At 47.3% G+C, this 11,850-nt stretch overlaps 1 protein-coding gene and 1 pseudogene across 1 annotated transcript; one reads left to right on the forward strand and one right to left on the reverse strand.

Annotated features, from left to right (window-relative positions):
- Window positions 1-5,517: 5,517 nt before the first annotated feature.
- On the reverse strand, window positions 5,518-6,426 carry LOC120842521. Its single transcript, XM_040213654.1, has one exon. It carries the CDS (start codon window positions 6,424-6,426, stop codon window positions 5,518-5,520), a length of 909 nt encoding a protein of 302 aa, XP_040069588.1.
- An 885-nt stretch (window positions 6,427-7,311) lies between these two features.
- On the forward strand, window positions 7,312-10,797 carry LOC120842513 (annotated as a pseudogene).
- The last annotated feature ends 1,053 nt before the right edge of the window (window positions 10,798-11,850 follow it).

Here is an 11,850-nt window from a genome sequence, read left to right on the forward strand (position 1 = left end):
TTTCTTTCACGAGTATACTGCCTGCTTGTGTAAATGTTTCCCTGGTAAACAAAACGGAAGTACTCCCCCACTAAGAAAGTTGAAGAGTAGCCTGCCTCAACAAGTGCTTCTTCTTCACAAGCTGCCTAATTGGAAACTAGTTTGGCCTGACCAAGCATTGTGGCCCCATCAACTTCACAGGACACCTGCACAAGCCGGTGCTTTGTCATTTTATCGCACACTGCCTTTACGTGTGGTGAGACGCTTAACGTCAAAGGCAGCAATTCCACCTCTTGTGCCATACATAGGCGTTCCAAGATCTGTAGAGGCACACCTTTGGCAGCCGTTACACACTTCACGAGCCTTCCATTACCAGATTCAAAGACAAAGGCTGAGTGAGCCCAAAGCGGCCCAAGTTCTCTCACAGATTTTGTGAGATGTAGGAGTTTGTGCACGTTAAAAGTCATCATCTTGATGTTGTACAGCCGTGGCATTTGTTCCACAAACCTCGTCAGGAGTGAATCTAAAATAAAAAAAGATTTCAAGTCAAAATTCATGGTATACTGTCATAAAATCCAGCACAGATACTACTTTAAAAATTATTTAGGTGCTTAAAGGGACACTACCACACCACCAAATTTTTTTTTTTTTTTTGCCAGGCAATTTATTATTGTGTCAGAAGACTACAAAATCAATATTTTGCTACAGCATCACATATATTTTTAATAAAGTAAAAAAACGCTACTGCACGAAACCGAAATCAAACTGGAAGAAATATAGAGGAGGAGAGAGTTGGCGGAAGTGCAACTTTTTTTGTTTTGTTTCAATCAATGTATTTGCAGTTTCTTAAAACCACAAAAAATTGGTTATCACATCTTTTTTTTTAAATATTAAGTGTGTGTTTTCGATGACCCACGAGTTTGATTATACTTGGTGGTTGTGTCTAAACCATAGAAAATGGCACATGACCACAGTGAAGAGGGTGAGCGCGACTCAAACTGGCCAGTTCTCGATCCACAGTTTTCAAGCAGAAAGAAAACAGATTTCGAGCTGTGAATTCTTTTCTGGGTAGTTGTGCTCTCATTTGTCATGTGCAAATAAAAACCTTGCCTAGCATAAATACCCTGTCAGTGTCCCTTTAACTCAAAAATTAAACTGAAATTTCATCAAGATAACACAAACCGGCAATGATGCTGCAAGTGTACAACCTGCTACCACACATAAAATCAAATTATATATACCAGGGGTGGCCAGGCTGACCCGGCCTAAGAGCTGCACACAAAACAAAACCACGAAACTTCCAAGGCCACAACGGGGGGGGGGGGGGGGGGGGCAAACTTTTGTTTAGAGCAATAAACGAAACTCGAACTACTTTCAATCTATCCGAGTCAAAAGCGGTCCAACTAAACATAAGGTAGCAGTAGCGCAAGACTACCAAACCACAACCTGTCTTTCGATTTAGGACGCGTTCCATTTCTCTTTTTAGGGAAGTGCGGGGGGGGGGGGTGGGGGAGGGGGGGGAGGGGAAGCCGCAAGCCGCACTTTAACACGCGAAGAGCCGCAGCTTGGCCATCCCTGATATAAAAAGTATATGAGCCCCATTAAATTATGCTTCCTTTAATATTTTAGAGCATATATGAAGGATTCACTTATGGAGATGTATGCAGATTATGCTACCATTTATGTGTGGGCAGACCTAGTGACACCCCTTTCGGTTGCGGGGGTCAATGATATCAATTAAATTTAAATTTATAGCTTCAGCTTCAGGCTTTGTTGCACTGCTATCCCAATGTTATCTGCTGCTTTGACTATTTTAACTTTAGCTGCCATGGTGCTTTCATCCAGAACTTGTATGCAAACATATATTCACTTTATTGAAATAGTGTAATACAAGCCCCTTATTTTTGTAAATTGAAAAATAAGCGAAATTCAAGGGCACAGATAAGCCAAAGTGTCACAAGGCACATTGTACTATAGAAGTGCTCTCGATTTGAGGAGAGCTGCCATCAGCCATCAATGAGAAGCTTCATACAGAATCAAAAGCAGATAATTCCTGCTAGGGTACAGTTCCTGCTAGGACACACCTTTCTGAAGTAAAAAATATTACTTCCTCACCCAGGATAAGCAAAGGGACTACATTAGCATTAGCATGTTTGCCCAGTGCAGTCTAAATGTAGTCACAAAATGTGAATGAACTGGAGTAGACTGCCTGCTGTACTGCAACGTTGGCATCTTTTGCAGGAACCAAAAGCTATCTGATCAAAATATGCCAACGACGACGAAGAATTGAAATATTACCTAATGCCTTTTCAGAAGTTAGCTTGCTAATTATCATTTAGCAATTTTTTCCTGGCATCCATTACATTCTTCAACATTATCCACAACTAACATCTTTTTCAGTGCCCTTCCTATGTTACTACTTTTAGTCCGAGATAAAAAGAAACCCTCTAGCAAAAATAAAAGTTTGGCACACAGACATTCATCAATTGAGAAACAATGTTTTTTTAGTTTAAATAAAGAATGCCTGGAGTAAATAATTATCTGGCATAATACACAAATATTGCTTGCTTTAACTACTTTTATCGCTTCCATACAGACAGCAGTATTTGACGGAATTACTATTGTACTGAAATAAGAACGATTGAGAAGGAATAATATTTTGTGTGGGCAAGAACAAACCTACCAGCATGGTCGATCATTTCTTGCGAAATCCCAGTTGAGAGAAGAATCCAGATGGCCTCCGCAAAGAGCACCAATGTTTCCAGTAGCGGTGAGGCAGAAATTGTTCCAGGCACGGAACGCTGTAGAACAACCAGTTGTGCCACTCGTTGGCCTTCTAATAGCTCCTCTCACAGAGGGAGGGGGGCAGACGGCTGATGCTGTGAGGTGGCCGGATAGACATCAGGAGCTTGTTGAGAGTGTCGAGCATTCGAGGACCTCCTGAATATGTTACAAACAAATGGGTTATCTAATGATCATACCAAATGTGCTGATTTAATAGCAACGGCTACTAAGCTTTTTCAGTAAGTTATGTCTTTTCTAGGGGAAGAGATGTTTTCTTGAAATAAAAGGAAGTTTTTCTTTTTTGGCTGATTGATACTTTAGCTATCTGAATTCGTAAAAAAAACCTATGAATAAACTACAGTCTAAAAATATGCTTTTTGTGTAAGGCATTGTAAAAATATTTGGCACTGGAGAAAACCAGCCTCTGGCGTTGATTTCCTCCTGTGAAATGTTCCACCCAATGAAACACATTGACAAAGAACTTCAATCCACACATAAACTCAAGGTACTACCATGACATTCTGCAAGCTAAAGTCTGTCCGCTATGGTACCGTCACCATGGCAAGGAAGTGTCAGCAAAATAGACTCACGCAAGAGCCCATCATTTGCTGCCAGCAAGAGCTGGTGCCATACCCACAGGCATTGTCTGCTAGGAATGGAGCACCAGTCAAAGCTAAGAGCTGGACCTGAATACTGTGTTCGCCTATATCCTGTTGTCTTACGTGTCTAGCTTTGTGAATTCCCTTGGCAATTTTGAGGAAGTTTGCCACAAGCTAGAGCTAAACTAAAATAACTTCGACGGATGCCCATAGTGATCAGGTAAGCTTATGCAGTCACGTGAACCTTGCGATCACGTGAAAGGTTACATGATCACATAAGGTCCTGTCACTTCACGTGACAAATCAACCGTTACTGGTTTTGCAGTCCCCTGACACAAGTTTATTTTGGCTAGAGTCAAATATTCGATTTGAGCCTGAATAAACTGGTTTAAGAGGAATGCAAAAGGAGTAAGCACAATTTTGATAACCTGAACCCTAAAAACGAAAACTAAGGCGATGTCAACGTAAACAACACTAAAGTTTGTTTTTTTCAATTTCACTTCCCGATTGTCTGCGAAAATCCCAAACCCTTTTTCTTTTTAGTTAAAGGGGTACTGACAAGGTATTTCTGCTTGCCAAGGTTTTTATCTGTACATGACATATGAGAGCCCAACTATCCAGAACAGACTTTACAGCTCGAAATTCGTTTTCTTTCCGCCCGAAAACCACCGATCGAGAACTCGCCGGTTTCAATTGCGCTTACTGTCGTCTCCGTGTTTACGTGCCATTCTTGATGGTTTAGACACACACACCAAATATAATCAGTCGTAAGTAATCGAAGGCACACATGGAATATTAAAAATAGAAAAATATATGATAGCCATTATTTGTGCCCTCTAGAAAGCTGATTGAGAAAAAAAGTTGCACAGAGAACTGAAAGCACCCTGTGCATTCTCTGCACCATTCTCAAAATGGTGTCGTATCGCAGGAGTCGCGGGCTGGACGGCTGAATGATGTGGACTAAGCAATGGCAGTGGACGATGGGCGTGGGACCTCTGCTTTAGAACTGCCGTTTGCGGTACCAGCGAACCTGTCTAACTTCGAAAGAGAGACTGTACACAAATCAAAGCAATTAAGATTTATTTCGTACGACACGCTCGACCACCAAGCTGATTCACACGGACGTCACCAACTCGGTGCCCCTTCTGGCTGAAGGCATCCCTTACCCTTACGAACACGAATTGGTCAAAATCAAATTTGGGGGTGTTACGTGCCAAACCAAAACCAGGCATCTGGCACGTCCCAGTGGAGGACTGAGGATCCACCTAGGGATCTTTTGATGTGCAGCCGAAAGCTCGGTTACACGGCGCCTCCTCCGCAAAAAGCCTCAGTCAGATTGCGGGCACCTCGGCCGGGATTCGAACCCGCCACATGCGGATCTGTAGGCCAGCACTCTCGCCTCAGAGCCACCGAGGCGGCTACACGAATTGGTAAGAGCATGAAAAACGTGCAGAAGTCATGTGACCTCTGACGTGCGCATTTTTCGTCTGCTTTGCACAACCAGAAAAATTAAGGAAATGAAAAGAAAACGCGGTCGGGTGTAGTTACATGATTTCCGGCAACTCTCTCCTCCTCAACATTTCTTCCCCTTCCCCAGTCCAGTTTCCAGCAGTTGCGTTTTTTCACTTTATTCAAAATATGAGCGATGCTGTAGCAAAATATTGATTGGGTAGTCTTTTGACACCATATTAAATTCAAGAAAAAAAGAAAAATACACATTTGGGGGAGTGTCTGTGCCCCTTTAACATTTTATATAGTTTGGAAATTCGCATTCTGAAATGTTTTTTTAACATGAGGTCATTATGTACACAAGACTTACCAATGTAATACCTTTCGGCACAGTTTGAGGAATCCAGCAAGTGTTCTGTCAGTTGCTTCGTGACGCCAAGAAGGACAGAGTGCATATACTCGCATGCCTGGCCAGACACCAGGTCATAGTGCTTGAGGTTCACCAATGGAGAAGGTCCCTTCAATCCATTTACCGTTGAGTCATATGCAACAGCATACTCCATGTCGCGGAGAACGAGCTCGTGTGTTCGTACTTCACTCTGCTGTGCCTCTGGATACCTCATAGCACCTGGTAAAAAAAAGTTGCAACTTTTTGTAAGGGCAACCAAGCAAGGGGGCAGGTACAGTTAAAGATAAAAAAATATGATTAATAGATAATGTGACAAAAGGAACGAGAACACGTTGAACACATCTGATATAATTTACCTTCAATGTGTTCCCCAGGAGCCATGCACCATGGGCAGCCGAAGTAACTGTTGAAGAGAACTTGGTTCTGGACGGCAGCACGTGCCGGAGCATCGACACAAGAGCATACAGCGTAGACTTTTGAAGTCACTGTTCTTGAATTTGACTGCCAAACTATGGGGCTCATGTTTGAGAGATGCTCAACGAACTTGTCCAGGAAAAGTGACATGTTCGGATGTTTTGTGCCGAACCAAATGCCAGCAACTCCACTTGCCAAGAAATGCTCGGAGGCCGGCACTTCATTGATAACAAACTGGAGAGGCCACACAGACGCCTTCGACGACTTGAAAATGGGGCTTCCGCCTGTGTTGAAGGTGATGGTCAAGTCCCCCCACTCCAATGCACCACTGGTTTTGAGTTTCTTGTAGAGGCTTCCATCAGTGAAGTCAGATATCGTCTCTTCAGAATTGTCGTTCAATTTCTCTAAGTTGGTGAAGAGCCCCTCTGACGTCTTGCCGATAATCTGCTGCACTTGGTCGTGTAGATCAAGGATGGTGAAGAAGCTGCCCTTGCTTCGAAGCTCCGAGATGGTGGTGCAGTTCTGGCATGTTGCACATATAATTTTTGATGTCCTGTCCTCTGGTGTAGGTAGGTAGCCTTCACAGAACTCGCAGTAGTAAAAATCTGTTGAAAGCCCGAGCTTCGACGCCAACAACTTTCTAAACAGATACTTGTTACGAGGAAGTACCTCCATTCCACAGATAACATTAATCAGTGACAGCAAGTTGTCTAAACCACTCCACGTTAGGTTCTCAGACGTAACAAACGTCATTACCATGGCCAACACTTCTGCCTTGCTAATGTTGGACATCTGCAGAATTACGTGCCGCAAGCTTTCAAAGCAGCACGCCACAATCTGTGCTGCATCAGGAAACGAGTCGTCCTGAAGGCCTTCATCGGGATCATCGTTCACGTCGCCACGCTCGATGTCCTGCAGGTTATTTGCGTCCACCTCGTTGAACTGTGAGGCATCTGGATACAAAGTTGTAAAGGGTATGTGGTGTCCAGAGGGCACTACGAGCGCGGGGGCGGTAGCCGGGCAAAAGAAAACCTGGTGCGTATGGGACTTCAGAGTTGTACTCGGCACGAGCGGTGCTGGAGGGTGGCGGTTGAATAAAGGTCTTCAAAAACGCAACTGGCGACGAGCGTCCAGCCACGCGAGCCCCGTCGAAGAGTCGCCCGCCACACTACTCCCCGGTGACGCCGCGACGCCATGGCGACCCTCGGTCGAATTGAACCGTTTGACGAAGCGGGCACGGACTGGCCAACCTACATCGAGCGACTCGACCAGTTTTTCGTCGCAAACGACGTCAAACCAGAAAGGCAAGTGGCAGCGTTCCTAAGCCTCATTGGCGCGAAGACGTACGCTCTGCTAAAGAGTTTGGTGGCGCCGGACATCCCGGCTAGCAAGTCGTACATCGAGCTGGTAGCCATATTGCGAGAGCATTTGTCGCCGAAGCCTCTTGTCATCGCGGAACGCTTCCGTTTTCACAAAAGAAACCAAAACGAGAATGAAAGTATCCTCGAGTTCGTAGCCGAGCTGAAAAAGTTGGCGCAGACATGTGAATTCGGCGGCACTTTGAACGAAGCCTTACGTGACCGCATGGTATGCGGCATTATCAGCGACTCCATTCAAAAGCGACTGTTGTCGGAAGCTGGCCTGACGTTTAAGAAGGCGCTAAAAATCGCAGTGGCGATGGAAGCCGCCTCCGCGAACGCACAAGTTTTACATTGCCGGAGCGCGGACGCCGAGGTGCTTAAGGTGGACCAGGACAAGTCCGAATGCAAGCACTGCGGACTTAAGAATCACACAGCAATTAACTGCAGGTGGAAAGGCTTAGACTGTCGTAGGTGCGGAAGATGCGGACACCTTGAACGAGTGTGCAGGAGCCAGCAGTCCGGGCCAGCAGCTTCTCAGCATCGTGGAGCACCGACACGAGGCCGGAGGAATCAAGGGGAAAAAGTCAAGACGCTGAACGTCGACACGGAAGACGAGGTTGAGATGTTTGAGCTTCGGGGGACACGTCCGCGGCCTCTGCAAGTAACAGTGAAGGTGAACACGATTCCGCTGACGATGGAAGTAGACACCGGGGCGGCGGTGTCGGTACTCCCGTTAGACCTGTACAAGACAAGGTTTCCCAATCTAGTGAAGGGAAGAAGTGGAGTCGTCCTTCGAGCATTTACCGGTAAAAAGGTGAAGCCGGTAGGAGAGGCACAGGTTGAAGTGGAGTACCAAGACCAGGTTCACAAGTTACCGCTGCAGATTGTGGACTTCAAGGGTCCCCCGCTTTTGGGACGTGACTGGCTGGAGGTGCTGAGGCTCGACTGGACAAGCATCAAGGCTGTCCAGTGCTTGGAGAAGGGGAGCAAGGAACAAGTCGACACGCTTTTGAAGGACTTTGCTCAGGTGTTCTCAGACGATCTGGGCCGTCTTCAGGGGTTTGAAGCTCACCTCAAGCTGAAGAGTGGGCACACTCCAAAGTTCCTCAAGCCAAGACCAGTGCCCCACGCCCTGAAGGAAGCTGTCTCTAAAGAACTGATGGCACTGAAGGAGGCGGGGATCCTGACCCCGGTGGACAGCAGCGAGTTTGCATCGCCCATCGTGCCGGTCGTCAAAAAGAATGGAGACATAAGAATCTGCGGCGACTACAAGTCAACAATCAACCCGTGCTTGGAGGTCGACAACTATCCGCTCCCCAGGATAGAAGAGATGTTTGCAACGCTGGCAGGAGGGAAGTTTTTCTCAAAGCTGGACCTGTCAAAAGCCTACCTACAGCTGGAGATGCATCCTGCAGCGCGGAAGTACCTCACCATCAACACCCAGTTGGGGCTGTTCCAAGTGAACCGTCTTCCCTTCGGCATAGCATCTGCACCCTCCATTTTTCAAAGAACTATGGATCAAGTGCTTCAAGGGCTGCCGCAGACCACCTGCTACCTGGACGACATCCTGGTGACTGGCAGAACGAAGGGTGAGCATTTTGAAGACTTGAAAGCAGTCTTAACACGATTACAAGAAAAGGGAATGCGTCTTCAGAAAGAGAAGTGCAAATTCTTCCAAACGGAAGTTGCCTACCTCGGTCATGTGATTAGTCGGGATGGTCTACGAACCATGGAGGATAAAGCAGCAGCACTTCGAGATGCACCCACTCCCAAGAACAAGGCAGAGTTGCGTTCATTCCTTGGGCTTGCTAACTACTATGGCAAATTTCTACTGAACTTAGCAACTACCGTGTATCCTCTGAATCGTCTACTGCAGAAGAAGGCTGCATGGGAATGGAGCACAGACTGTCAGGACTCCTTTGATTCGCTTAAGAAGCTGGTGACGTCGGCACCTGTCCTGACATATTTTGACCCGCGTCGACCCATTATACTGGCATGCGATGCATCGGCGTATGGAGTAGGGGCAGTCCTGTCCCATGTGTTTGAAGATGGAACAGGGCGGCCAGTTGCTTTTGCTTCTAGGACCCTGACTGAGCACGAGAAGAATTATTCTCAGTTAGAAAAAGAAGGCCTAGCTATCATCTTTGGAATAAGAAGATTCCACTACTATTTGTATGGCTATCACTTCACACTGATCACTGACCACGCTCCCTTACAGAAAATCCTAGGCCCAACGACCGGGATCCCTACAATGACAGCAGCGAGGCTCCAGAGGTGGGCCTGTCAGCTAGCCGCACACCGCTACACCATCGTCCACCGGTCTTCCGAGGAAAATGCCAATGCAGACTGCTTGTCAAGACTCCCAAAAGCAACGGACAACCCCAACACAGACGCCGTCGACGAAACGTTCGCCTTCTACTGTGAGTACTTTGACAATGTACCTCTTAGATGTAAAGACATTGCACGGGCGACGTCCAGAGACCCCCTCCTAAGTCAGATCGTGGAAAGAGTAAAGCATGGTTGGGGCCCAGAACGCAAGCCAACCGATCCAGAGTATGCACCCTTCCACGTACGCCGCAATGAGCTGTCACTCCACCAAGGATGCCTCATGTGGGGTTTACGAGTGGTGATTCCGAAGACCCTGCAGAAAAGGGTCCTAGAAGAACTTCATGGGGACCATTATGGCATCGTGCGCACTAAGGAAATGGCTAGGAGCTATGTTTGGTGGGCATCCCCGGATAAAGACATTGAGAGGGAAATTGGAGGGTGTACCATGTGTCAGCTGCACCGAAACAATCCGTCCACTGCTCCCCTGCACCCTTGGGCATGGCCGACACGTCCATGGGAGAGACTGCATGTGGATCTGGCGGGACCTTTCATGGGTAAAATGTTCCTCGTGCTCGTGGATGCTCACTCCAAATGGCCAGAGGTGTTTGTCTTGGAGTCTACGACGTCAAAGGTCATAATCGAGTGTGTACAAGATTGCTTCGCACGGTTTGGTCTGCCCACAACCATGGTTTCTGACAATGGGCCTCAGTTTGTGTCGGAGGAATTTCAAACTTTCTTAAGGAACAATGGTATCGCCCAGGTCACGTCTGCACCATACCATCCCGCTACGAATGGACTAGCTGAGCGGTTTATTCAGACCATGAAAAACTATCTGCGGAAAACAACTTCGAGCCATCCCCTCCGTACAAGGTTGTCACGTTTTCTTCTATCGTACAGGAACACCCGGCACCCGACAACAAGAGAGTCTCCGGCCCAGTTGATGCTACAGCGGCATCTTCGCACCAGACTGGACCTCCTGAAACCATCAGTTGCAGACTGTGTGGCCAGCACACACTACCGCCAACAGCGGCAACACCCAGGACAAGAGCGGGCTTTCACTGCAGGAGACCAAGTCTATGCCAGAGATTATCGAAGTGGTCACAAGTGGCAGCCAGGAACAGTCGCTGCCCAAACTGGTCCAGTGTCTTTCCAAGTGCAAGTCTCCCCGGGACGGGTATGGCGAAGGCATCAGGACCAGTTGCTCCGAGCACCGTCGCAAGACTCGGGACCTTCAGAGTCTCGTCCAGACGAAGCGGGAGGGGTGTCTGCCACGGCTTGGACAGACAGCACACCAGAAGACAGCGCAGGCGACAGATGCCTTCCACAGGCCTCTTTGCCTGCACCATCCGAAGTCCCGAGGCCAAGAAGTAACACCCAGGATGCTGAGACGCTCATGGATGCAGATAATAGTGACGGAGAGCGACGGTATCCCGTGTGAGATCGGCGCAAGCCTCGAAGGCTAATAGAAGAATGAAAAAAAAAAAGCGACGGACTTTTCTAAACTATTTACTGTTAATGGCCGGATGTTACCAGCTGGGTATGTTTGTTTAAAAAGGAGGGGAAAGATGTGGTGTCCAGAGGGCACTACGAGCGCGGGTGCGGTGGCCGGGCAAAAGAAAACCTGGTGCATATGGGACTTCAGAGTTGTACTCGGCACGAGCGGTGCTGGAGGGTGGCGGTTGAATAAAGGTCTTCAAAAACGCAACAGGGTACGTCTTCACTTACTTCTTCAGTCGCTGCACGAGTCGCACTGTCAGTACTCAAGTCCGTTGTAGCAGCTGGATTGTCACTAACGGGCTCGCTAGATTCACGGGGTAGGCTGCTCCGGTAGTGCAGTGTCGATGACGGAACATTAAAAGGTTCTTTTGGTTCCAAGTACACCTTCTTGGATCGTTTATTTTGTGGTTCGTCCAACGGCAACTGTTTGGCAGACATAATAGCGCGACTGAACCCCGAACCACTTCGCACTTCCTAAATGTGATGCCGGTGAAGCTAATGGTTGTTTCGTGTTGGATTTGGATTTCACTTCATCGGGTTGCCGTTGGGTGGTTCATAAAAATAGCAAAAACACAAGTCAAAGGTAGATTATAAATGTCGTAAAGCATATTTCAAGTTATTTTTTTTTTAGCAAGAGACGTTTAAAGTTGGGGCCTGCTGTAGAATGCATCGTTAAAAATCGCTGACTGCTCGTATATAATGAATCTTTTATCGAAGTGTTGCCACCAACGCCAACACTGGTTAGGAACAGACGCGTGCGGCGTGTGAGCGACACACTGCCGCCGCCGCCGCCGCAGTCACGCCGCTTGCGCCGCTAACCGATTTCACAAACATCACGCCGGCGCATCGTAACCGCGGCGTACATTATTGCTTGATATTGGTGTTTTCTTTTTTTAACCATTTTCGTGTTTTATTTGTGCAAGTATTTTTTATAACATTGTTTCTCCTCCGCGCCGCACCGCCGCCGGAGAAAAAAAAAACAAAAAAACGCCGGCGCACCGCCACCGGCAGTTTCTGACCGGTGGTGAAT

This window comes from Ixodes scapularis, unplaced genomic scaffold (assembly GCF_016920785.2).
Source record: "Ixodes scapularis isolate PalLabHiFi unplaced genomic scaffold, ASM1692078v2 PGA_scaffold1__304_contigs__length_218370807, whole genome shotgun sequence".
In the NCBI taxonomy this organism is placed as follows: Eukaryota; Metazoa; Arthropoda; class Arachnida; order Ixodida; family Ixodidae; genus Ixodes; species Ixodes scapularis.

Bases quoted from the DNA above. Each gene is read 5' to 3' on its own strand.
- LOC120842521 (XM_040213654.1), bottom strand. From the start codon at position 6,426: ATGTCCAACATTAGCAAGGCAGAAGTGTTGGCCATGGTAATGACGTTT.